This window comes from Copadichromis virginalis, linkage group LG11, assembly GCF_057382275.1.
Source record: "Copadichromis virginalis isolate Kocher_CV1m ecotype Utaka linkage group LG11, C_Virginalis_male_GT1.1, whole genome shotgun sequence".
Classification (NCBI taxonomy): Eukaryota; Metazoa; Chordata; class Actinopteri; order Cichliformes; family Cichlidae; genus Copadichromis; species Copadichromis virginalis.
In genome coordinates, this window is record NC_140628.1 from 21,507,107 (window position 1) to 21,534,851 (window position 27,745).

At 41.8% G+C, this 27,745-nt stretch overlaps 1 protein-coding gene across 2 annotated transcripts; it reads right to left on the reverse strand.

Annotated features, from left to right (window-relative positions):
• Window positions 1–726: 726 nt before the first annotated feature.
• On the reverse strand, window positions 727–26,434 carry nkd2b (NKD inhibitor of WNT signaling pathway 2b). Of its 2 annotated transcripts, none has more exons than XM_085473652.1 (10): window positions 26,171–26,434; window positions 26,015–26,041; window positions 25,805–25,896; window positions 5,438–5,498; window positions 4,820–4,947; window positions 3,492–3,587; window positions 3,010–3,151; window positions 2,705–2,762; window positions 2,479–2,600; window positions 727–2,339 (listed from the first exon to the last, which is right to left on the reverse strand). In XM_085473652.1, exons 1-10 carry the CDS (start codon window positions 26,193–26,195, stop codon window positions 1,723–1,725), a joined length of 1,368 nt encoding a protein of 455 aa, XP_085329778.1. In that variant the 5' UTR covers window positions 26,196–26,434; the 3' UTR covers window positions 727–1,722. The 2 variants fall into 2 exon arrangements, with proteins under 2 accessions (XP_085329778.1, XP_085329777.1); XM_085473651.1 differs by having other exon boundaries at window positions 728–2,339; window positions 2,479–2,603.
• Window positions 26,435–27,745: the final 1,311 nt, after the last annotated feature.

Here is a 27,745-nt window from a genome sequence, read left to right on the forward strand (position 1 = left end):
AAAACAGATTAGTATGCAGCTTGAAAGCCCCAGGTTATTAGTGGGGTAATGGGCTAGTAACAGTTTGATCATGAAGGCATGGTTGGGGGAATGTGCATCATTAGAGCACAGATACTTAATAAAATAAGGAGCCCCGTATGAACATCTAGTTAACTTATTTCAGTTTACATTGTGAAGGATCTTAATAAATATAATGCCCGTATATAGTTAAGACTTTTATGACATCTAATGGACTGGGTGACTTGTATGCTGTTTTTTAAAGCCACGCTTCAATATTCTTGTGATACTTAACACAAAACCCACACACAATATAGGACATTGATTTTTTCCTTGACTAAATTACTTCAATTAGTCAGATTACTAAAGTATTTCCAATAATTTCTATTAAATTTCCTACTAAATCATTTCTTGTAATAATAATGAGCATGGCTGGTTTAAATCAGGGATCTCAAATTCATATGTTATGTGGGCCAGACCAGTGAAAGTCCCTTTTCTGTCAGTGTGAAGTTTAACTCAACATTTAATCCCAGAGATTTCTTAATATAAGAAAAAGAAGTGCACTTTCAACAGTTCAACGTCTCAGTTTGACTTTTTTCCCCCTTCTTTCTCTTTTTAATGAACCTATCTGGTCCAGCAGTTGTAACAAGCAGTCTTTCTACATGAAGGACAGAAATTTCTATAGTAGATAGTGAAAAATCAGAACTTTTTATATCATTTAGTTGTTTATTTATTAATTAATTAGTTTGGTGTAATATGAATGGCCAAGGGGAGATCTTTATCAGTAGGAAAAGCTGTAAAACTTATGAAAATACAATTAAAAGTGAGGAACTTAAACCCTTTTCCACATTTTGGAATTTTCCAAGCTGTCCAGAGAGCTGGATTAGAGTCTTTGGCAGACTGAATCCAGTCCCCGGGCCTTATCTTTGACATCCTTGGTTTAAATGGTTTAAATTTAAAATAAAAAAAGTGTTTTTCCTCTTTCTGTCCACACTTGCAGCAGTTACAAGGATAAATAAACAGACGTTCCCTGCAATAATATAAATGAACTATATAATGTTTATTAAAATATATAAAAGACAAAATACATATATGCATAATTATACCCATGATGAAATATGCATATAGAGTATAATAATTATACAGTAAAATGTGTTTACATATATATATATTTTTTATACATATACCAAGATATTTTTGCATTAAAACTGGCAGTGGTGATTTCATATCCCCCCTCCCCCCCAAAAAGGAAACCCCCTCGGTCCACAGCAGGCCTCCGAGAGGAAATAACCCTCTGAAAAGCTTGAGAGCAGCAGCACCTTTACACCTGAGATCCATGTTTTGGAAAGGTCTCGCACAGAACAATACAACAATTCTGACAAATAGCTTCCATGAAGTATAATCAACAGCTTCAGGAAAGGAGGGCTGTTACATCAAAAGTCATCCTCTTTTATACTGGTACCTTCCCGGCAGAAAATCTACAAATAACACTCACAGTGTGGCACACGATATCATCCTTGTGGTGCAGCATTATCTGTCACCAAGCCACATGCTCCCCTGGTACATCGAATCTCGGGATTTAACTGTTTAGCTTTCAGGAAGGAAATTAAAAGATCCTGGGCAGAAGAGTGAGACCCTCCCATGGGATGACATTTAGTCCTTGTGACTGGTGTGGTTGGCTGTGGTTGGTCCTGTACAGTTTCAGCCACTGCACGCTGAAAGCGGTCATGTCTGGTGGTAATGGTGGTAGTGGTGATGGTGGTGGTGTTCGTGATGATGGTGGTGCTCATGGCGCTGGACCACAGGAACCACAAAGCCAGGGCTTCCAGGAGGGACAGACACCTGCTCTCTCTCCAGGCCTGGCAGTACAGAGGGCACTGGGGGTGGCTGCTGGGGGTGGGACTGACTTGGCAGAGGGGTTTTGGATGGGGATAGCGCCTCACGGCCTTTGGCCCTCAGGCGTTTACTGTGGCTGTATTGCAAAGGATGCTGGTGGTGGCCGGAGCTTTGGGCTTGGTGTGGCAAGTGGTAGACATCCTGACCTCCATGAGCTGCTGCGCTGCCGCTGTGGAGCACCGTCTGCAGAGGAGGGTGGTGGCCATGACATTTAGTGGCTTTACCACTTCCGCTTCCCCCATTGTTGCCTCCGCTACCCTTGGAGGTTCCTTTAGGGGACTTGACGAACTGTGCACCTTTGCTTCGAGACTCGGTAGGATTGTAGCTATCACTGATGACCTGTGAGCGGCGCTGGTGCGCAACTTGGACTTCTGGTTCCTGGGAGCGCGAGCGGCTCTGGGAGCTGCGAGCATGAGCCTCCTGTGGAGGAAAGACAGGGGTGGTTCCTGACAGACAGGGCGGAGACAGAAATTAGTGTAGAACAGCTAAATTAAAGCTCCTGTAAATAAAATTACAATTTTATTTCTCTTCCCTCAACTTGCAAACGAGAAGGCTGCACGAAAACAGAACAGAAAAGACATTTACCTTCAAATCTGGAGGTGTAGTTCTCTATACCAGCCAGGTCAAGGTAGTGATTCCTCCTCTCTGTGTTCTCATCCACACAGTAATGTTGACCCTCAGTGGCTGGTGGCTCATTACTCTGCCCTCTACTGTTGTAAATAAGCATGTGGGTGCGTTAAGAAATAAATAGCTAACTCTCAAGTCGAGTCAACACAGTGTACACAGGAAAGGTTTTAAAACAAGTGCTGACCTGATGTAGGACGATAGCCTCTTGTCGGCTGAACGACCCTCCTCTTGGTGACAGCGCTCTGATGAGGGAGAGATCAATAGTTCAGACAAGGGAAAACTATCTTTCCCATAGATTTGCCATATCTGTAAGCTGCTATGTATAAATCATAAGCCAGGCGCTGTAAGTTTTTGTATGGTTACACGTGAAACACTGGCCACATTTGTTGCTTCTGTTGCAGAAAATAATTCTAATAATGATAATCGTAATGATATAATTAAGAGTATTGTTACAACGATAATCTAAGTTATAATGCGGGTGCCATCTACCTGTCCCCGTTTCTCTTCTGTGGCTTCTGGGCTCTGGAGTGACAGTCAGTTTGACACGCAGAGTCTTGCTCTTGTTATGACAGGACTGATTCACAGAGGCATCCACCACATCATAGATGGTGTGCATCAAACTCGACATGTCCTACAGTGACAGATAAAACACTTTTAATACAGTTTCTAGTGCTGTCGTCTGACAGAATAACGTGTAAAAGGACAGACTATGAATAGTAAGAAGACACATGACACATGTAGAAGGCTCAGACAAGCACAACACAAAGGTAACATGATGCGAAGTAGCAGTGATCTCAACTCTGAATCTCAAAACACGTATAAGGTGCTTGGAATTTATAAAATATGAAACCAAAACAAAGTACCAGCACTCGCGGATGAACATGTTTATTGATATAAAATTAGTTGCCAATAAATGAATAAATATATTTAGAGGTATGCTCATCAGTAAGTGTCGCTATGTTGTCACATACCTCTTTAGTAACTTTTCCACTGTTGTCAAAGTCATAAAGAGTGAAGATCCACTCCTGGCGGTTGTCATCCTCCACAGAAACATCACACTCCAAATCCTGAGAATACAAACATTTAAATTTTTAGCAGTTGGTTGGCTTTAATCTCCATGTTTTTACCAATCCTAAGCACAGTAAGAGCACTGCATGCTCACTACTGCATGTCTGCAGTGTGCCAAAGAGAAAACACAGCAGCATTAATCACTGTGGTCAGTAAGTCCTTCAACTTTCTACAGATGAGTCAAAAATAAGTGTGGCCACCTTTCGGAGTTACCACTTTTTCTTAACCAACTTGAAGTCAGAAGTATCAGGTAACATGTTCATGAATGGAAAAATAAACATCTGGAGAATAGAGCCTGCAGCAGTGGAGATGGAGAGCTGACACAGTGTGAATGAGCACGTGCATTTACAAGAGATGAGACCTCAGGGAGGGACAAAGCTCTTTATGGTTTCATGAAATAACCTCGGCTCACGTAACCAGTGGTGATCACCAAAGGGCAAATCCAAGCAGTTCTTTAAAACATGCAGGTCTAAACATTACAATATATTTATTGGTCCCTAAATTCAATCAGGATATGGTCTGGAGTGGTGTAAACCTACAGACAGATCTTCTGCCCACATAGAGAAGGCATGCTGCGGCAGCTTGAGCAGAGGCTACCGATCATCCATTTACTGCCTGCAGTAGATGTTTAAATAGCTTTTGGATCTTAGCATATGGCTTTTTATTTCTAACCGGGGGAAAAAAAAGTGTCATATGAGGCAACACTGACTCAGTGTTATACGCACTCGTTTAAAATGGTGTCTGGAACGCCACAGTCCTGCTCTCATTAAACCCAATGTCAGTCAAAGTTATCCCAGTTATGTCCGTACACTAACCCACTCCTGCGCACATACTTTGTGATAAACATCTGAACTGTTGTGTATTTGTAAACGTAATCACATTACGTGGTTGAAGTGTGGTAAGTACGGTGGTCTTGAGAGGTCAAGCGGACTGCAACTTAGGAAAACACCAGCAAATGCTGCAAAAGCACACAAAACACAACACGGGTTTTTCTGGGGACACAATAATGTGACGGGCCAGCTGGAGAAGTCACAGAAACCGAAATATTCAAAGGCTTGCAGAGGATTCATCGATGTTGTGTGGGAGAAAAAGATGCAAAGTATTATGTGTTTTAATCACATGATTCATATAATACTATAGATACATGCTTGCTGTTAGCCTTTACTGTTAGCTTGGCGCTTCTCCTGCAGTTATGTCATGTTATTGTGTCCCCAGAAATAATTGTGCTTACATCCAGGCTGATACGCTTCTTCCCCGAAGCTTTGGTTGCGTCTCTAAGTGTCTCCCTCTCGCCTTCTTCTGAGTGCAGGTACTGCAGGTAGCTTTCACAGCCCTCAGCCTTCTCTGGAGGCAGAACCACTGTTAACACAAGAGGACACATTTCAGTTAGACACAAACACACTGATTTAATTTCATTTCAAACATCCTCTTTAATCGGGAACCCTCACAAGCCTTTATCCTTTTTGTCTGGCTACAAGGTGTCTAAGCACGACTGCTTTTTCATTCCAAGGAAAATAGTGTTTCTTTTATGCTATGCATTTGCCTTAACCTACGAAATGAAGCCAAAGATCTGCGCTCTAATTGATGGCTGTTAACTGTTCCAGATGTAATTAAGGAAAGCTTTTAAGATCTGCACGTGATACAAGGCTTATTCTTACTAGTTTTATTACAGACGTTTATTTTGTAGTGGTGCTGTGCTTAGTCCACGTAGCTTGGTATGCTTTAATCAAAGCCATTAAAACCCAGCTCACTGCACGTTTTGCAAAAAATCACATCCAAAGAAATCTTGTGGAAAACTTGTAGTTTGACCACAAGCCAAATCAATTGAAGCACATCCTTCTCCACTTACCCTCTAGGGGACAGTGTTGATCTGTGAACTGTCCTTCCTTCAGCTCACCATTTGGAAACTCCTGTGACAAGGAAACAAATTAGAAGAGAGAGAGAGGGAGAGGAGGAGGACGAAGAGGAGGAGGGAGAGAGAGATGTAAGTGAATCTACAGTTCAGACCACAGACACAGAGAAACAAACAGTTCCAGCTAAAGCATTTCCTACTCAGATGAACGGGAGAGGGCTGGAGGCTCCAGCGCAGCCAAACACTTTGAACATCTGCACGCTTATTGTGTTTCACTGTCTGGGACACAGCAGGCCCAGCCACAGCCAAGCTTTCAAGATTCCTTCAAGCCCTTCAAACAGATCCCTCACATCCATCAAAAAAAGACAAAAAACCTCACCATGATGCACTTCATCATCTGAGCTCTCTCTCAGCCAACCTGTTTATTCTCATCCTGCTTGACGCGACACCCACCGTGAAGCATTTGATGGCAGCTCTGAGTCTGTCGTATTTCTCACTTGCGACTCGGCTCAGAGACGTTTGGTTTATGTAAAACAAACTTCACAGTGAGGTCTCAGCAACAGTTATTTTGAATGGAGAATAATTACCAGATGGAAATTTCCGTGCAGATAGGATGGGACTGATTAAATGCACAACTCTATAGCCATAAAACAAAAGCAGGGGAAAGGAGGGGGTGAAAAATATCCTGCATTAAACAGAACCACAATGCATTCATAAGCATCCTATATATGTTCAGGCACACTGAGGCAAAGGCAGCAGGGTCTCCATGCACACACACACACACACACACACACACACACACACACACACACACACACACACACACACACACACACACACACACACACACACACACACAGCTAATCTTTAATTGCAATTGGATTGTGGAAACAATGAAAATTAAGTGCAGCACAGGCCCTAAACCACAAGTATTTAAACAACAAATGATTCATCTTATTTACGTCATTCTCAGTACTCTAAGCTGCTCCACACACACTTTGAAATAAAATCACACCAGATTGAATCAAGGAGGCCCACTGAAATGAGGCAAATAAAAAACAGATAGATGCTAGAAAACAAAAGAACTCCATGTACCTTCAGCTCAACTGAGGCTCGAGCGGGAGTCTGAACATCTGCATGCGTTTAGGTGAATGAGCCCCCCCACCCTTTCCTCTCCCTTCCCCTTCCCCTTTCTGAGAGTAATCACAGCACCAGGGCCTGTGGTTCTATTTAACAATCTCCAAGCCTATGATTATTCCTCACTTCAGAGCATGATACCTCCAGCCTGTAATCTGGTGCTGACCTTCACCGCTAAAGGGGGAGCCCATTGAGTCTCAGGGTCAAGGCTTGGATACCCCTTGCAAATTGGCCACAGGAGACACTGAGAAAAAACAGCAAAAAGAATAGGAGTCGAGCCTCGGGGTGGGGGAAGAAAGGGAGGCAGGAGGTGAGGAGAAAGAAAGAAAGAAAGAAAGAAAGAAAGAAAGAAAGAAAGAAAGAAAGAAAGAAAGAAAGAAAGAAAGAAAGAAAGAAAGAAAGAGGAAAGCGGGCGCAAAGGAGAAGAGAGGAGGAAGGTGAACAAGAGAGACAAAGATAAGAGAAGCGAGAAAGCAGATAAGCGTCGAGGTAAAGGAGGAAGTAGTTTGGGAGATAGTGCCTATCTGTTGCTTACTCCAGTCTCTGGGAGCTCTGGGGGAGGGACGGAGGTGGGTTTTTAGAGGCTCTGGAAGGCTTCTTTGAGAGGTGGAGACAACTGATACCAATCCCTGGGCACCAAACAAGAAGGGCTCTTTAATCATCAAAAGCGCACACTGGAAACAAAGCGTATATGTATCCATAGACAAAAAACAAAGCAGTTTCCATCTTTTGTGGTTTCTGCAGCCAAGTTGTTGTTTCCTCTCTGCACTGGATGCTTTTATCTCTCCTCTCTGTGCTCAGTCCCATAATGAAGGCCAGTATGTAAGGAAGAGGGAGTTCACACAGAGACACTGTTCTGCAGCTCAGGGGAAAATCAAAGACAACCACCGATTCCTCCCATCCTCATCCCCATGAGGGTGCGAAGCAAGGTATGAGCACCTCCAAATGATTCAGCCTTAAATCCAATGAAACTAAATTAATCAACCAGCTGGTCTTTAATTAAAAATCACATATTGGGACGCATCTCGCTGAGTGCAAAATGAGGGAACCAGCGGGGCTTGTGTTGAGCACATGGCTCCCCCGACTACCACCACCACCATGTTCATTACATCTATGGGGGGAGCTAATGAGAGAGCAGGCTGGGGCCGACCGCAGTCTGCAGTTTAACGTCCAAACACATGGCATCTCTATCCCCATCGCCCACAGTGTCGGGCTCGAATCTGCCCACCACATGTGTAATTAACTGCTTTCTGGCATCTAGCAGCTCTCATTCTTTCACTATCAGATCACAAACTGCTCTGCGGCCTGCGGAAATCTGTTAGCATTTTGGAGCAAAGTGTTCCTCATTTTTCTACCAGTGGTGTACACCTGAAATCCTTGAAGTGTGTCGCATTGGGTATGGAGGAAAAAAAATACTAAAAAAAGCCAAGGCTGCATGTGCAGAACAGGCACTTCAACAGGAATGACAGGGAAATGATAAGGTATCAGATCTCAGTTTTCTTTAAAAAAATGCATTGGAAAAAAAGCAGCGACAGTGTTCCATGTAAACAGATTCTGTCTCCCAGACACCTTGACATAAGAGACAGAAAGAAAGGTGTGTGATGTTTGTTCCTGTTTAATGCAGCAGTTCTGCCAAGCTTCCCTAAAGCCTCAGCCTACTGCCAGACTTTTATGTGGGATAGGGTAACCAGGGGATGCTTTCATAGCTCCCTACCAGGTGACATCAGACATCCCCCAGCAGCCCCTCTCTCTCACTCCCTCTCTCTCTCTTGCAGCCTGCCTACCACCCATCCTCCCACTGGAAAACAGTGCACATCTTTGTTCTCACATCACTCCCTCTAACTCACCCCCTAAATATAAGTGCACACACTTCTTTTAGTCAATTCTTTAAACCATATGATGCACAACTGCTTTTGAAAACTGTGTCTTAAAAAACACGAGGCTAACATGATTTTTTTTTACTCAGTTCCTCTCTCCTCTGGGTATTCTACATGGAAACTCGATCTGATGTCTGCATGTGTATCCAAGTATAAACATATGGAAAAATACAAAACATGATACAGTCTGTTTCCTCGTGTATTTTTGAAGTTGTGTGGTTTTCTGAAATCCTCCAGATTGCTTTTTTTTTTTTTTTTTAAATATGAAAATATAATTGGAATAAAAGTTCTCTATGACATTCACAGTTTGTGGAAACACAAAGTCACCTCGAACTGACACAGAAAGGCTTCATAGCCATCAGCCAGCCAACATTCCTGCTATTAATTGGAGATGACTGCTGGGTTCTCTGCTAATGAAAATGTGGACCGAGTAGAATCAACATAAAGACGGGAGCACCAGCTTGTAAACAAAGTGGATTTTCTTATGCATACCGGAGGATGAAACTAGAGGAGTGTGGGGCCATTGAGAAATAAAAGCCCTCCATTCCTGAAGAAACCAACCTGGCCTTGACTCAAAACCAGATGTGAGCGGTTTTACTGAAGAGAGGCAGAGTAAAAAGTGTGTGGGGGGGGGGGTGTTCCTACAATAACGGGAGTTAAAAGACAAAAGATCAGTTGCACAACTCCCTGCCTCGCAGGACAGTAAAAGAAAAATAAGTGTGTTACTTTTTTGATGGCTGGAACAAAAGGGTCATTTTCTTTTTTGTTTATCTGACCTCTGGTTTTAATCAAAGTCAGTGACATTATGCTGCTCACAGTCAACAGAAGCATTTTACCACAGTTAGCATTGTTTATACTAATTTCAGCCTGCACGATAATTATCTTCAGGACCGCAGTATTTTTGCGTGCTATCATAAACGAGCCAAAAACAACTGTTTGTTCTAAGTTTGAAATGAAAACACCATCTCATCAAGTTTCAGTTACCAGACGGCTAAAATTTGCCTTTGTCTACTAATTATCTATCAGCGTGCCCTGACACGTCTTTCTCTGGATGGAAATGAGATCAGAGCAGAATGCCATCCTGTCATCTGGACTAGCCCGGGCACAGATATGGCAGTTTCATGGTAGCGGGATGCTCTCCGAGGTCAAACAGGAGGCAGAACCTCTCCCTTGGCACAACATGAATCGCTGGGGCGAAGCCTCGTCTGTCCTACTATAACAACAGCTGTGGTGAGAGATGAGCATGCTTGCATGTCTATGTAACAGCAACATGTAAACCACTGAAAGTCACCCACTCCCCTTCAATCAGGATATACTATCTCTTAAACTCTCCCCTCCTCACCCCACCGCTGATCTTTCTCTCGCTTTGATTGTGACCTGGTGGATGGCATAAACAAAGATTAGCATCATTGGCTGGCCACCCTGCATCTGTCACCAGCGCTGTAATCAGCTTGCTTTCATTAAAGTGAGCTTTGATAGGAGACTGATGTAATGGAGTGCCCTTCTCTCAGCTGTCACACAGGCAGCTACTGTAGGGACTTGGAAACCATGTGCTTCATACCAGTGACTCGATCAGTCTTACAGATCTGGGTTAGGCGAATGTACTAAATAGTATTCATAGTAGATCACGACACTGTTCATGTAATTGATCAGAGAAAACATAATGTGGCGCACACATTCTCACTGCAACCTCAGAGCAGAACTCTGCATTACAACACCGACAGACTCTGCATTGCCATCTTCTTCTTTTAACAGCCACAAGTAATGCTGCTTCGTAGTTTTGTGAGTAAAGACTTAAATATTTTGTGTCTAAAGTCTGGGCCAAGGGTAAAGTCTTTACCCCCGTTTGGACTGTTAAATAATTAGGAGACTCATTCATTTAAACCAAGCAGAACATTAAGTTTGTACCATAATGCTTTCCCAAAGATTTAAGGAGTCTTCAGGAATAGTTCTACAGCTTCTTGAAGGACATTTAATCCTCATCATTGGATGTTGGCTGTCTTTTCTTCTGTCCTCAGTCAAAATGATCCCACACTGTTTCAGAAATGTTGAGGTGCAGGCTTTGGGGAGGCCAATCCATGACTGATAGTGTTATATTGTGTGTTTTTTATCCAGGTATGCTCTTACTGGACTGGCAACATATTTGACATAATCATCTTGAAAAATGAAGCTGTTTCCCAATCAAATGTTTTTTAGATGTTACTGTATGGTGAATCAAAATCTGATGATACTTTTATATATTCATAAGTTACACTTTAACACCACTCATCGAAATACAGTCAAAAACCATGCCAGAGCCTTCACCGTGTTTTACAGATGGCTGTAGACACTCACTGTTGTATGACTGACTGAACCACAAATTTTACATTTGGAGTCATCTCTCCATAACACCCATTGTTCTTGTGCGATTCGGCATATCTTAGCCTCTTCTCCCCGTTTCCCCTTCTTAAGGGGCTTCTTGACACCCACCCTTCTACTGAGACCATTTCTGATGAGGCTTCAGTGAGCAGTAGGTGGATAAACTGAAGGGCATCTCACAGGTCCCATGCCAGGTATTTTTTTTTCAATTGTTAAATGACATGACTTTCAAACATTGTTAATCTGCTATAGTTAGCTTTTGGGTCTTATACTTGTTTGTCCTCTACCTTTCCAAGTTCCTAAAACATTTTGAAGACACGCTACACACCATGCAGAGGTATGCCAAGTTTTCAGCTAATAGTTCATGCAAATCACCTTATGTCTGTGTCTGCCTATCTTATGTCTTCCGAGCTTTTTTATTTTGGGCTTTTTTCTTTTGTAGATTAAATTAAGGAATTCAGAATAAATTTTATGTTTCTAGAACATGCTGCTAGTAGGCAAGTCCCTAAAAATTCAATTTAAAACTGGTTCTTTGCTAAGCCTATGTGTAGACGCAACACTGGTTCATCCCTTGAGATAGGTGCCTTTTTCATAAAAACAAATTCATAAATATTTCTCTCAAAATACTCAGGTACAAGGACTAGACCAAAAAGAAGTAAAAACACAAAAACAAAAACAGACAATTTAAAGCCAGAAAAATTTTGAAAGATCTTCAGAAAGAATGCAGAACTATTGCTCAAGACAACTTTAAAAATGACAAGAAAGTCCAGTGCCTTAAAAGCAAAGTGGAAAGAAATAAGGGGTGGCTCAAGACTTTTGCACATTGCTGTAATTAAGACTTTTGTTGTTTGTTGAGGACAGATATTCAAACCAGCTTCGCCTACTGTGTTAAACATATGAAATCCAGGGCTGGAGCACTCTTCATGACCAATTAATCGTGCTTCTTGTTAAAAATTTTCCCTGACCTTAAGATGATCCAGTTCTCATATTAAAGTGGGGAGAGTTTTAATAAAACAATCAAAAGAATCATTCATCTTTTACCTTGCAGCACCAGATATTAAGAACACACATAAACTAGACAGAGAACACACAGCAAGCAATATTTTGAGCATATACGCACAGCCTGACAAACAAGAAAACAAGAAGGAAGCAAGTTCACAAGGCACCGGCATATCAAAGTCAGCGTAGGACTCAAACAGGATGTTCCTGTGTTTCTGGCCTCCATGTGAAATTCTGTAAGCTCCTGCACAGGCCCCTGGCTCTTAAGCTCGGCCAATGGGGAGCTCGTCCAGGCCGATAAAGCTGAGAGGATTTGTTCCACATTCCACAGGCCCTTTAAAAAAACACAGAGGATCTCAGAATGCCAGGTTGTGGGTGAGGCAACTGGGACGCCAATACCATTATGGTCCAAAGGTAGCTACTCCATGCAAGTGTCCAGCTGAGCTTGAAACCAGCTGCAATGATCTCATGTAGCCAGGGGTTTAGTACATCAGCAATTCAGACTGGTTGTCTGTCAGTTACAGTGAACAAGTGAGCATGTCTCCGTCTTGTCTGCTTCTAGTGGGCAATAAAAACACCTCAACACAATCACTCTCATCTGTAAGAGTGCTTTTTGTGTACTCTACACTGTGTCAGGTTTCCAGCTGTCTGTCTAGCAGTGAGATGTCAGTTGTAATAGCTCTCACCTGTGAGATAACCACCGACACACTGTTTTCGCTGCTCATTTTGCTAAGCTGCAAGAGATTTGAGTCATAGCATTGAAAACCAGACCCAGCAGTGCATAGGGGCGAGGCTCTGCGGCTGGAGGCTGGTGGAGCTACAGGCGTTACAATGCTCCTGTGGGTGACTGAGAAATGTAAACAAATCATGTTGGGTAAGGACAGCTGCACACCAGTGGGTAAGAGCAGCAACACTGCTTTACATGTAGCATGTCTCTCAACCTGTTTCGTCTGACGCACTCCCTCATCTGTATCAGTCAAGCTCAAGTGCATCTTCATCACCACCCGTCAGCTCTCAAAAATGATCTCATGGATTACAAAATAAGTGTTACGTGGATACTCTTATAGAATGTAGTGTTTATAGGTATTTGAACAATGTTTTTAATCCAACAGTTTTAATCACGTATTTTAACTATTTATTAATTAGTAATGCTCAGTGCTTTTACCGTTTAGACCATCGCCTTTTTATGTTTAACGTTTGACTGCTATTGCAACTGTTTTTCTGTTCATTCATCTCTACTTTTATTCAGCCGTGCATTTGTCTGTCAGCTATTTATCACTGATTATCTACAGATTGGTTACAGAGACTGTAATAGGAAGATGGCCATAGATGGGACTCCGGTAACATGTTGGTTTAGTCCACGAATTGCAAAAAACTGTTATGCAGGGAGAAAATTAGTTATACAAAACTAGCCTACATTGAATCAGCTCTGGGTTAGGTTGCTAGATCAGAAATTTGCTGGACACAGGAATGAAGACTTCTAACACTTACCATAATATGGTCCAGTATGGAATATATTATGGACCATGGTGTTCCATAGACTGCATGGTATGTACTTAGCACAGTATGTACTATGACAGAAACTGCAGCACAAATGTGATTAACTGAATTAAAAATGCTTCAAAAGGGACCAACACCACAAACACAGTCAAGAGGTCCAGTTTACTAAGTTGAATTAGGAGGGGAAGGTCTAGCAGACATATAGTAGCCTAACTGGTACCCGCTTGACACTCAAAGTCACTTAAAAGTGGGCAATAAAAAAACCTCGGGCACCTGTAGTTTTTGGCACTACACCATTCGAGTTCTGTGCAGATTTGCTGACTATTTTTCAGTCAATCTCAAATACAGCAGCCAGTGACAAAAGATGTTGTGGCTCTCCTGCTGTTATTATAAAAGCTTGTGGTGTGGTAGATGAGCCGTCTGCTGGTTTCCTGTATAGGTCTTCCAACCAAACAGAAGCTGGTTAAAGGTCAAAACCAAAAATTTCCAGTCCAGCAGTTACTTATTCCGATGTCTTTCAATGTAACTTACAAAGAAAAGTACAGATGGATATGAGTAACTACAAAAAGAAGAGCTTATGGAGTCGTGACCAGTCGATTCTTAACACATCATTTTGGAAGGCGTATTAGGCAAACAGAGACGAAGGTCTGTTGTAGTGTATTATCAGTGCATCAAAACTCCAGGGAGATTCCGGCTTGCAGGTAAGAGACAGACAGAATCCTGAGCAAAACGCAACAAATGAGGGAAGAAGAAGGCGGAGCCTCTAAAAACCCATCTGCTATAATCTAACCTAACTACTCTACAGACACGTTTGCCAAACCTCAGGTTCTAGGCGACACCACTTATTTGCATAATTGGTACTGTGCTCTTTACTGTGAGATATTTAAGGCTTGAGGCCCTCCTGTTCTCTGCAAAAACGTCCTGGCTTTGCAGACTGTGGTACACTTTTTGACACTAAATACAGTATCTTAATCTGACATGCTGACAAAAGTAGCAGCAGCTTATTCATAGTGGATGCACCCCTTTTATCTCCTTTCTCTCTTTGCAGTTGTGTAACTCCCCCTGACTGTCCTGTACCGCTGTCTCCTCCAGCCAGCAGCGATTGCCAGTCTCAAAGACCACAAGAATTCTTGACACTGCAAGAACAGGCTTAAATCCAAGCTGTGAAGTTCCTCACAGGCCTGGAACTGGACAGGGGGTCATCCCAGGGTCAAAACCAAATGTTTTCCTGAGGATTCCTAAAAATACACTCCTGCTGGGCACAGGAAGCAGAGGAGACTCCATGATCTTGAGATGATGTGAAGGAAGCCCGGCTATGTGAAATGGACAATTGCCAGTAAGTCACTGGCTGTGATGCTATGGCACGTGAGACGCAACCTCTTTTGAAAAAGAAGTAGAAAGTTGCAAGCTGAAGAGGAACAGATGAGATACTGAAAAGAGAAAGTAGCACATGGGCTAATTACTGATGCACCAAAATCATGCAAAGCTCATTCATATTTCTGTTGAATTATTCTCAAAGAAAATAATTGGTCAAAAAAAGAAAAAAAAAGGATATTAGGGTATGCATGTGATGAATTGCTCTTGAAATCATAGCTACAAGACAAGAATATTAAAGCCTCGTGGTGCAAACCATGAATTATAATTTTTACTTGCAACACATCACAGAAATATGCCAAGTGCAGATTCTTAGACCACCATCAGCGAGACTTAACATCTGCACGTCTTCTTTTTGGACTCAGGCTGCCATGTGTGCACTTTAGTGACCTGACAGACTAGCTGTGTTTCTGAAACACTGTTCCCCAGTGTGAAATTCTGAAACGTAATTCATCCATGGCGCAAGCAGAGATCAAAAAGCTATGGTGCAGAGGGCAGCTTAGCTCAGCTCCACCTCCATCTCCAGCTTAGCTTTTTTTGCTGCAGAGTGCACGAAAACTGGTGCTTTCATGGCCGTAATATTAGAAGGTCTACAGGGCCGCGGAGGAGCCTGCACTTAGCTTAGTGTTAGCTTCCTTGTGTATTCTTATCTTATCTCCGATATAAAGCTACAAGCCCGATGGAGTCTTGCTCTCTATCATGCAGCAAGTCCGAAGGCAGTCCACTTGAAGCACTAAGTGTGACACTTAAAGTCTGATAAAAGTTCTTTAAAGGGGATTTATGCTTCAAAAAGCAGAAGGGTGCTGATGTGCAATAACACCTTAAAAGCTATGAGATAATGAGGCGCTACCAGGATAGAGCAGCTCTAAAAGCCTTGCAAGCATGTGACAGTGGGGGTAAAAGTTCAGGTGTTCTGATACACTGGCATTTTTTGAAATGATAGGATCAGTTGGGCCCCTATCAGCATGAAGAATTAAGTGCTGGTTATAAAGAAAGATCCTGCGGCGCAACTGCACGTGATATTTCTGATGTTTTCATGCATTTCAAAGTCTCCTGTTGAGATTCTTTTGCAACATAACTCACTATATTTGGGCTTTTTTGAGGAACACATTTTCTCATCACATTCTGCTACACTTGTAAGCTCTTCTGTAAAACTGTAAGACACAAAAGGCAATGAGCGGCAATATCGTGAAATGATATCAAGATTTAAGAAAGTGTGTTTTCTTTTAGATCTGCCTCCTTTGAGCAGATTGTGTCTCTGAAAAGCTCTCAGTGAGGAGGGGCAGGCGTCTCATGGAGAACTGCTGTTTATTTGAAATGAACCTTTAGGTAAACATGTTACATGGCACACAGGGCTCAGGTCAGCTTTTGAAGTGGACGGGCTCAGGAAAAAATGGGTGGGGGAAGAAAAGAAGGCTGCCTTCAGAGGAAATAAGAACAGAGGCCTCTTTCAGCAGCATTTCATCCTCTCCCACCTGTTCTGTCACATATAGGAGCACAAAAGGTGTGTGGGTATATAACCAATGCATATTGTGAGAACTGCTGAGCTCTCATTTCTTCTGAACACATGAGCAGAATCATCCTGCAGTTTTTTGTTTTCATGTTTTGTTTTGGGTTTTTTTCCCAAAATTAAATTACCACCAATGACAAAAATAACCACTTCCTTTAAATGGGGACTCACTGAGGGTTTTGATGACGGGAGCAGGTTTGGGTAACAAAAGCACGTTTGCAGCCATCCCCCATCGGAGAGGAATGCGTTGTGCAAAAGGAGGGCCAGGCCTGTGCTGTCTGCAGAGCCTGGATCCAAGCTTTGAAGCTGCTAGTGTGTTTCAACAGCTAACCACTTTCAGATGGGGCTGTGGCATTTTATGAGCTGAGTAATAGCGATACCTACACATGTGCAGGGTTGGGGTCCCAAAGAGGGGAAGGCTCAGCTCAGAGAGAGAGGAAGACTCCTCGGGGGTCTGGGTTAGGCTGTGTTTGAAAAAAAAAGAATAAGGATTTGGTAATTCCTATGTACAAATTGAAGACAGGAAGGTGGATAGTTATCTGTTAATCAGTGAGAACAGTTCTGCTATAAATTCCACCTTCTTCAAGTTACCTTGAAATTTGAATGAACGTGAAACAAAATCGTGGTACTACCCAACGTAGCATGTGTAACACTGAGCATGATGCATTACTACAGTGCTTGATCTATGCATAAAGAATAAGCTCACCAGCATACTCTTGGTCTTTTTTGGTTTTTTTGGATGGTTACAGGAAGCCAGGGTATGTGGCGTGTGTGGTGTTTCACTCTGAAGCCTCAAACCCAGCAGGGTGTCAGGTTCATGAATGCGGTGCAAGGATGAAGTTTCGACACATTAAGCTGCGACCCTGAAGGATGTTTATACAAGAGCAACACAGAAATTGAAGGTAACAAGAGACAAAAGGAGGCGTACACTGCATCGCATCATGAAAGGTGTTAATCAGCCCAAAACTATTCAGCTATACTTTGTATAAATGCCCCCCCCCCCCCTTTTTTATGCATTGATATTCCCACAACTCTGTATCTTGTGATGCCCATTTTAGTTCCCTCTATGATTATCTAACATAGAAGTCATCTCTACATTTGATATGTATGTATTAGGACAATTTTCGACCTGCTGAATTTAATACATAACACACTTCTTTCCTAAAGAGTAATCTCCTGTCTTCTTTAAGCAAACAACCAAAACCTCAGACTTCCTTTGTGTCTTAAAACCTCAAACAAAACTAAATGTTGAAGAGTAGCAGATCTGGAGTGTCCTTTGTTAAGTTAAACACATATTCAGGAGCTTCTCACATCCTCCCCAAACGTATCTTGTGCACTATATTTAGCTAAATATGTAATTATAACAATGCAATCAATTAACAATGACAGAATACAATAACACTATGGGCAACCATAACTGAAAAAATATAATATTCCCCTGGTTGCTTTAAGGCTTGCGAAATGAAGTCCACTTGGAAAAGAACAGGGGTTTATGTGGAAACATACCTTACACACTAAAATGTAATAACCTTTGAGTCTCCCGGTGTTTTACTTGGCTTGGAGAGCACTAGATCAAACACACACTTGGATCCAGAAGCCTTTGCCAAAAATGTCAGCGCTAAGCACTGGATTCCAGCTTCAGGTATTTTCTTTCCCCTGGCAGGGATCGGGGGTAAAGACACCCACCAGCATTAACCCTCACCAGGGCTGCCCCAAACAGACACCAGCACACTACCCATGATGTAGTGGAGGCGAGGTCTCCCTGCTGTCATCGGTGACCATGCATTTCTAGCTCATTGAGTGTGAAGGAAAAACCTGTGCTTCTTTCAGAAAGGTGAGATATTACTGTAATCCATTTGTGTAAATCTCTCATTAATATAATGAAGAGAAAGCACTGATGGTGTGGCTGAGATTTCACTAACCACAACAGTGCTTCTGTCCAAAAGTGTGAAGATAAACAGTCCAATAATGAAGAAAACGAAATGATTGTAACTTCTTTTGTCTTATTTTTGATGCCATCAAATATAACCAGTGGGTAAAGCTGTGTGTGAAGCCTGCTTACAACTATTTATTATGTACTTATGGAAGCTGATTTAGGTATTTTGATTACACTATTTGAAAGGTTTGCTCTTACTCATTCAGTATGACTGTTTCTGTCAGGATGAGGTCGTGGACGAAAGAAGGAGGACCCAAACGCTGGACTCACAGGTAGGTGAAGATTGGCGTTTTATTGTCAACGGAGTGAACAAACAGAACAGAAGTAGGAAACGGCTGGCCGGCTGGACGACTGACTGAATGGATGAATGAAAGACTGACTGACAACTGACCGGCTGACCTGACGGAACTGAACAGAGGACAACCTAACAGCGGCGAGAACAACATCACAATAACATCAATGACAAGACATTGGACTGGTTGAACTGAGGGACATAAATACACAGGCTGAGTGATGAGAGATTAGAACCTGGTGAGTACACAGCTGAACATAATGACCTAATGATAAACGGGAAGAGGACGGAACATAATGCACATGGACCAAGGCTAACACAATAAAACAGGAGGTGAAGCAGACAGAATATAAACAGTGAACATGAACTAAGAATACTGGGTCAAAGACCCAGAAACCCTGACAGTTTCTTAGCAACAAGAGTGGAAAAAAGAACATATACAATAGCTGAATAGCTTAATTATCACAACATGGTGACTTACCAGACAAACATGAGTATTTCATGTGAATATTATTTAATTATTTATGTTGAACTAGATTCAAGTTGTTAGGTTAAGAAAAATCGCAAATATTTGTGGATGGCTTTTTTTTTTTTGCCTTTTTCCGGTCTTCTTCACGCCCAACTGATCGCAGATCCTTGTGCCTGATTCTGCTGGAGGTATCTTCCTGTTAAAAGGGAGTTTTTTCTTCCCACTGTTGTCAAGTGCTTGTACACAAGGGGTCATCTAATTGTTGGGGTTTTCTCTGTATTATTGTTAGGTCTCTACCTTACAAAATGAAGCACCTTTAGCCGACTGTTTTTTGACAGTCTTAGACAGCTTAACACATAGTGAGAGGCTTCTATTCTATGTTCACATTAGTGTAACAACAACTTAAGTGAGGTTATATTCACTTCACCTGCCTCTCCTCAGCAGACAGGGGAAGTTTGTTTTGCCAGCACACAGACAAAGCAGAGTGGAAAAGACTTGACTCAGCTTGGTTTTCTGGATTGACTGTTAGATGGCAGTACCCAGTACCAGGTACCTTTTTAGTAGCTACTTGTCCAGGGTTCCAACTGAGCCGAGTCGAGCTGAATATGCAACATCAACAGACTGCACGCCACTGTGTGACTCACTGGATGAGTCATAAGAGTGACTCCTTCACAAGAATCAAACCTGTCATTTTTGAAACCTGACGACGAGGGAAACGGCTGCACACAAACCAGCACTGTGGTCCAGCAACAAGGTGCAGACATTTAGCATTGGTTTAGCAGCATGCATGCTTGATATCGTCCATTGTTGTGTCGTGCTTGTGTCGCATAAAAAGTATGTCAAGGGACTTTTGGGCTGTGTGTGTGTGCGATAATGACCTCACCCACATTGAAGTGGTACTCAGTTCTAATGGAAACCGAATAGAGCTGAGTTGAATAGCTGTTTGTGGAAAAGAGGCAAAAGGAAACCATGTTCCCTGAGTTCCCTGAGTAAACTCCTGTAATTAGCACAGTTGACCTAAGCAGTAGACCCAGCCATCCATCCATGCTCAACATGGATGATGCTATTTGTATGTTTTAACTTCACTCTTCTCCACAGCCGGCTGAGGGTCTAACAACAGTACAAGCAAGAGTAACCCACAGACCGGTCGTACCACATGTCTTTGACACTGCCCCCATCTGACAGCAGACGCTCTCTGCGGGCAGAAAGGCAGACTATAGCTGCTCACAGATTTCCAAACCACAACCACCACCAAACCACGATTTTCCCCATCATACAGTGTTGTGGTGTGGGAGGTCACAGCAGGGTCTATAGGATGATTTTGTTGTCTTGCAGGGGATTTATAATTCCATGTTAAATGTACTCTGTAGGTACGTCGTAACCTTTGATTCCTCCTATGCGTTTCCAGCTACTTCTGGAGAGACTCGCTAAAGAAGCCATACACAAAGAAGTGGTTAGGCTCTATCCATGAACTTGCTGCAGCAATGCAATAAAACAGGCATTGCGCTATATTGCCAGTGATGGATGAATGACTGTACCTTGCAAGGAGCAAAACAAATCCTGCTTTTCCTTGCGACTTTACTACTGGAAAGCAGTCAACTTGGAGTGATGTCACCCGACTTCCAAAGTAAAGGGAACGCAGCATAAGTGCTGGCAACATCGGACGCTTGGTGTGGCTACCTCGTAGGCTCTACACAGATTCACCATAGAAGTATAACTCAGGTGTTAAACCCTAATGTTGTAATCTACACCATAACTTTGCGTGCACTTCCCTCGAAATTTATCCACATGTCACACTGACAGCCTGCACAGGTGTAAATACTGGTAATGACATTGGCCACTTGCATAGTCTATATATATTCAACAGAGAAGTATACATGAAGCAGCAGGGAGGGATTCAGGCTACTTTTTTTTTTCTGTTTTAAGACTTTACGTTAAGCAGGCTGAATGCTGAATATAAATTTATTGTTCGAACAAGATTGGTCATGGATGTGCAGTAGATAAAGAGCTTGAATTCTAATAATGCAGAACCTGTATTAATACATAGTTAAATGTGGCTTGGAGACTTAAGTGTTTTGAATGGTCAGCAAGACTAGAAAAGCTCTTTATAAATGTTAGTCATGTCCATAGAGAGACGAGAGTTTGATTTATCGTCGCAATAAAATCTACACAAATATTCCTTCAAGATTAAGGAGTTTTTTGTGACTCCAAATCTGTTTAGTAAAATGCGTTTTTAAAACAACCGACAGGAAGGATCTATAGGGGCCCATAGCTCATTTTTAGTCCCAGTATCCCCTAATAAGATTAATTTGGCTCTGGTTTGTGCTGACAGCGTGTAAATCAGTATGTAGCGTGTGTTTCTTTTTTCTTTTGATGGCAATAAAGAGTTATTTTCATGAGCATTGGCCACAAGAGAATTACAGTAAAAGAGAGCAAACAAGTACTTCAGACAAGTATCGTCAGAATAATAAACATTCAATTTGCTAACAGTGTTGTAATGTCTTTCTCCATTAGACTCAGGCCACGCATGCCACTCTGTAGCCTTTTATTCACTCACAAATATACAGACACACAGGCAAAGCCACGTGGGGGTGCACACCTATGCGCTCAGATATGAAAGAAAGTCTAAAACAAGCACGTCGCACTTGTGAGAAGGGTCAGAGCCAAGCAGGTGATGATGTTTACACTGACAGAGGAGTGAATGTTCTGAGCAAATGGCAATCAGTGTAGGAAAAACCAAGAGAGTAGCTTGATTTACACGTTGAACACTTTTACAAGTTAATGTGGGAAGCAAGCTAAGATAAGATCAATGGTCCACTTCTGTCTCCCTAAAGAAAGCAGTGAAGAAGGCAGATGAGGCTCTCAATTACCCCCCTTCCCCCACTACCTTTAAAACAATCAAATATCTCCCTTAAGAAAAAACAACACCCGTAAACTCTATTCCTCCTCCTTGTACTCTTTTCCTCTTCCCTCCCTGCCCCCCTTCCCACCACAGCCCCTCTCCCTGCTCCAGGATTTTTGCTGTACAAACCAGGAACAGATGTCTGCTGAGGCCGTGCTGAAAGACCCCGCTGTTCTGGATGCCAGCCACATGCTTTTCATTCAGAGATGAAGGCTCACAGCTCGCCTTCTTGTGAAGCCAATTTTTTTTAAAAGAAAAAGAAAAAGAAAGAAAAAAAAAAGACGGGGTGGAAAAAACACAAACTAACTGCCTTCAAGTCTCTTCAAAAGCACAAATACAAGCACACCTTTTTTGTCTCCTCTCCACCATGTATTGTTCCCTGCTTGTGCCTCATTCTAGGATGTTTTCCTCTTCATTCGTGGACTTAGATGACGGAAAAGCAAAAGATAAAAAAGTCATGAGATGCTGCTGACAAAAATATTTCTTGAAAGAAGTCGAGGACTTCAGGAGCTGCACACACAAATGTATCCAGTATACTCACAGCCGAAGCAAAAGTGATCGCCCTTTTAAAAACTTGCCCCCGTGTGCTGAAAAATAAAGTGTTATTTAGTGTCATAGTCTTAAGATTACACAGATATCCCGGCCTCGGATCCAAATCAAATACTGCTAACTCAAAATTAACGTGGCGACTAGAAGATATACCCAAATGCCCAGCGGCAAAACTGCCCAAAGAAAACATCCATTTTGAGCAGGATCACCAAATGAGTATGTTATATAAGGGGAAAGTCTTATTCACGAATTCCGAATTGAATGTTAAAAAAACATTAGCTTACAATTAGTTTAGTGAGCTGCTTGGGAACTACGCTCTTAAACCTAATTTATTGTTGAGGGGTGAGCTCTATGTAACTCTTTGTAAGTCAAAATAAATTTGTGTCTTGCAGCTTTTGGCACATCGTTACATCCAGCTAATTCCTGACTCTTTTTCTTTTTTTTAACTTCAAGTGTGATATTATTAACCTTTCAAAGTGGCATAATAAAGCTCTTTGTTGTGGAGTTTAAGATGTTGACACACTCCTTCTTTGGAGGCCGCAGATATGGGAAGTTTTGAGACAAAAGGTGGTGCTGAAAAGCTGAATTAGCCTGTCAATATTTGGGCATTCAAACATGAGTGTTTGAAGCTCCAACGTGAAGCACAGTGTGTGTGTGAGAGAGAAACTGTGGATGTGTTGGTGTTCCTGGAAGCTTCACAGAGCTTGGAGGTAGCTTACATATTTAACAAGCGCAGATTAGGGTAATTTATTATGTAGTGGGGTGGGTAACTTTTCCACTAGGTTGATCTCACATGTAATGATTAAACATCACACGAGGTGCTTCAAAAGAGAAAACTCATCGTGAACACCTGCACAGAAGTGTCAGTATCTTGACTGTAGGATGAGCAAAGTCATTGCGCTGAATCGCTCTCTCTTTGTCCCCTAATGCCGCACTTCAAGGAGACTATAGGATTACACTGAAGAAACGGTACAGCTGCAATCATGAATCATGGTTTGCAGTGATATCAATATTTAAACAGGTCTTTAAATTTAAATTGATTTGATTTGATTTGATTTGATTGATTTAAATCCTTTGATCCTTTATCTCTTCCTGGAGCACAGCGATGCATTCGCACTTTGCCGGAGTTAAAAAAAAAATAAAAAAAATAAAATCCTGCTTTATTGAAGAAATTCAGACTTACACAGACTGACGATGGGAACATGCATGTTATGGGGTTTTTGGTTTGTTTGTTTTTTTCTTTCTGGTAGCACACTATCCCCCAGCCCATCCCCCAGGACGGGGAAAAGGGGAGGTGGGATAGAGGAGTGAGGGTTCGGAGCCTTCGCTGATATCAGAGCCCTTTTATAACTCCCAGTTCTGTGCTTTGAAGTCGCAGCCAGACAACTCAGGAATTCTACTCCCCCGTTTGACAATGAGGAGGGGGATGGTCAGAGCTCTGCCGTGTGTTTAGCCAATCTTCTCCTATATGAAATCATAAGGAATTTTGAACTGTCTCTGCAGCTCATCAGCCAGTACCGTGTGACGAAACCTCTATCTGGCATGAGGGTCATGTGCAAAAACACTGAGCTGAGGGGAAAAAAACGGGTCTGCAATGAATCTAAAAAAAAACTCCCAACAACTTCTAAACACATTAAATCATTATTGCTGTTTTTCTGTTTGCTCGGACCTGTTTAATCCAAACTCCAGACATCTAAGAAGCCATAATCCAATAATTACAACTGGAAATGTGACAGAGTAATCCGATCCCAGCGAAGAATTAATTAGCAGAATGTGGGATCAAACAGGGAAATGGTGTGAGCGTCTGATAGCAGAGATAAATTTTATCGTTGAGGAAGCTCTGTCTTGTAGGTGGGGAAATTATAAAGCATTAAAAGGGTCTCCAGGGACATTTCATATCTTTACAGGAAAGTTGGTTTAGGCCCATTTTTTAGCAGCATGAATGGAGCTTCCACTTAATATGAGCAGGCAGTTGCATGCTCTATCTGGAATACAATACTGAGGTGAAACTCAATATATGATCTAGTATAATTTTCATACCTGACTGTGGTTTATTTAGTAGTTTATATTCTGTATTCTGCAGTTCACTTTTTTTTTTAGATTTATAAGCATACATGTTTATTTAGTTTTACAATTACATCTACAACATACAGAAAAATATAAACTATCCAGTACTAATAAGTAACAAAAAATTCTACTATGCAAATTGATTCTTTTAGTCACTTTCTGACATAAAATAACCACTACCAGATTACATTTTACCACAAAGACCCATCGAGACCATTATATGCAATGACTGTGCTTGAATCTATCCACCTTCTCAGTCCACATGGAGGTAGTTTCAAAGAAAGCATGAAAAGCAAAGGGTTTGCTAGTTACATGCTAATAGCCATCCAGTTTTGTGGTGTGATTGAGCCACTAATACAACCAGCTAATAGCACAAATAAATCAGGGGTATGACTTTGATAGAAGTGAGGGAGGGAGCCACCTACTAATAAGTGCCAAGCTTATGCCTTTGGTGGTTTTCCTTCAGGGGAGTGGGAACTCAGCCTCCTCTGAAGCCGAGTAAAGTTCTCTTTAATTTGCCTTGAGTGGGTGGTTTATAGCCCTGATATAATCCATAACTCTTCCACTATTACAGCCACCTACCTCACAGATTGTCTGTGCCGCTGTGTGAACTTCTTGCAGTTTCTGTCTGAGAGCCTGAGACTCATAGTACCCCTCAAAAAGGTACGCTAATTGAAGTGATGTAATGTTATGCCACAGAGGGCTGCCCACTGGGAGCCGCGCTAGAATAGGAGGCACTGAAGAAAAAGACACAACCCGAGTCACAATGCCAGCAGCCACAAGAGCAAACTTTATATCCCTCAGTCTGAGAAATGACTGACTACCTTTCCAACCAGCCTGTGTGTGTGTGTGTGTGTGTGTGTGTGTGTGTGTGTGTGTGTGTGTGTGTGTGTGTGTGTGTGTGTGTGTGTGTGTGTGTGTGTGTGTGAGTGTGTGTGTGTGTGTTTGGGTCTGAGTTGCTTTGCCAAGCCGCTTCACTCATGGCTGTCATAACCCATCCAGCAATGTTGGCAAGGGAATAACCGCTGCAGTGTTGTGCCAGAGCCAGACATGACAGAAAGAACAACAACCTACAACTCTGCAAAGACATCAGCACGTCTTCACACATGCCTGTGAATACAGTTTGCCTCCACTTAAGTCAAGAAGTTCTTAGATCAGCTTTCAGGGGGAAAAGAAATGTAACAGCTCTGAAGTGCCTCACAGACTCATCCATCAGCAAATTCAAGCACACACAAAAACACCTGGCATGCTTTCGCCCCTCCACAATAATGCATTTTGTGTAAACTGTCAAACATATATAATGTGCACGCAATCCACATCCTAAAATTTGAATCAATAGAAGATCAGCTTAGTTTTGAAGAAAGTAAGAAAATAATTAATAAGTGTAGTATTACCTGCATGTTCTTCAGCTTTTGATCCGCCGCGCTGTACCTCTCACATTCCTCCATCCCTCTCCGGAGGAAGGCGTTCACCACAAAACTGTCTCCTGAGACGCGGAGAATACACAGCGATTAGCAGGTACAAATCTCAGGCTAGTCCTGCGGTTTATTAGACCGTTACCATTTACAAACCATTACGCAAAAATGATGTGCGTTTATCCTCACCTTCAGGGTTCTCTCTGCGCTTGCACGCTACGGATCACGACGCACGAGGATGTAAAAGAGACACTAGTTAGTTTTTTTTAGGCTACAATATTCAAATTGTGTCATTTCGCTTTATTTTTTATTTATTTATTTATATATGTATTTTTGCTGTCTTACCGTGTTTTGACTGAAGTTTGCCCATTCTTTAAATCCCTCTTCCCTGGATCAGTAAATGTACTCCGAAATCCGCCACTTCTTACTCTACATGATCACATTGTTTTTAGTTTAGAAAGAAGAAAAGTCCAACTTCATCCAAAGGTGCGCACATATATCGCGCTATCATTGAAGCGTCGCTTGTCAGCGATGAGATGATCTGATAAAAATCGCTAAAATGATCTGTAAGCGGCTCAGGGTGCGCTCGCAGTCTGGCTTCCAGCTTTACTCCCGTTCAACTGATGTGAAACTGCTTGAACGCAACAGAAACGGCAGAGCGGGGCGTCAAGCTTGCAGAAGAAGAGAGGGACACTTCTGGTGCAGGCTTTTACAAAATAAAACACACCATTGGTGCAAGTTGAACTCGGTTTGAAATAGATTTGATCTACCATGTATACACGTATGCGTGATAAGGTTTTTAAAATGGAAATGTTGCCTACTCTGATATTAGATAGGCTGGTGGTATTTCTTTTAATTGATTGGTGTTAGTTTATTGTTTTTTGTTGCTATAACTGGTTATCATTTATAATGATTATTATTTACAAGAGTTGAGTATTCTTATTTCTTATAGGCATAATAAAATGAAATTATCTCCAATACCCACCACCATTATCCTGGTCAAGTCACCCAGAACCCGCTCCCTAATTCAGACAAAACAGCTCTACAGATCACACCAAATCTCAGTGTGTGTCCAAACGTTTTGTTTTTGTTTTTTAATTTAAGACAGTATGCTATGATGTTTTTATTGGAAATGCTATTTATTCCACCACTGAATACAAAAAACTTGTGAGTTATTTCAAAATGTCATCTTGATAATGGAAAGTTTAAAGTTGCTTTCGAAGAAACACGTTCCATACACTTTGTATTTTGTATAATTTCTCCTTTCGATAGTTTTTCATTTTTCCTATGTTCTCTTAGTACAGCTGTAACACACCTTTACCTCTACTTTGAAAAGTCAATTCCTTTTCCGGTTGCAGGTTATGTCTCTCTTGACTGTCAAACAATTATTGGCAGTTCATGAGCAGTTGAAAGCTGAACCATGTCCTCTGTTGGTGTCATCTTCCTTTTGACTCCATTCATGTTTTATCCCTAATTCATTTCTTGTAGGTTCATATTTATGGCAAATACTTTTCATTATTCTGTCATTTGTAGTTCTGTTTACACCAGAGGTCAGTTAATAACTGAATAAAAAAAGTGAATTATCTCCAAATAGCCTTGTGGTTATAAAACCTTGAAGAAAATTGTTGTAGCACAATTATTGCTGGACTATTTTACTACTTGCAGATGCTCTGGATTAGTGTCGTGAATGATTGAGGATCAATGTTAGGTGGCATATATAGTTTGTTTGGTTTGTGGGAATACGGATAGGCTTCCTATTGTCGTTTCCAGTATTTGTTTTTCATATATGCACAGTAGATGCCAAAGATAACTATTGTTTATTGAAGACAGCCAGGAAGAACATGTTGTACTTCAGCCCAGCAGACTTCAAAAGCTCCTCAGCACTTTTATAGTTTGTTTCCTTTGGCACAGTGTTAAAAG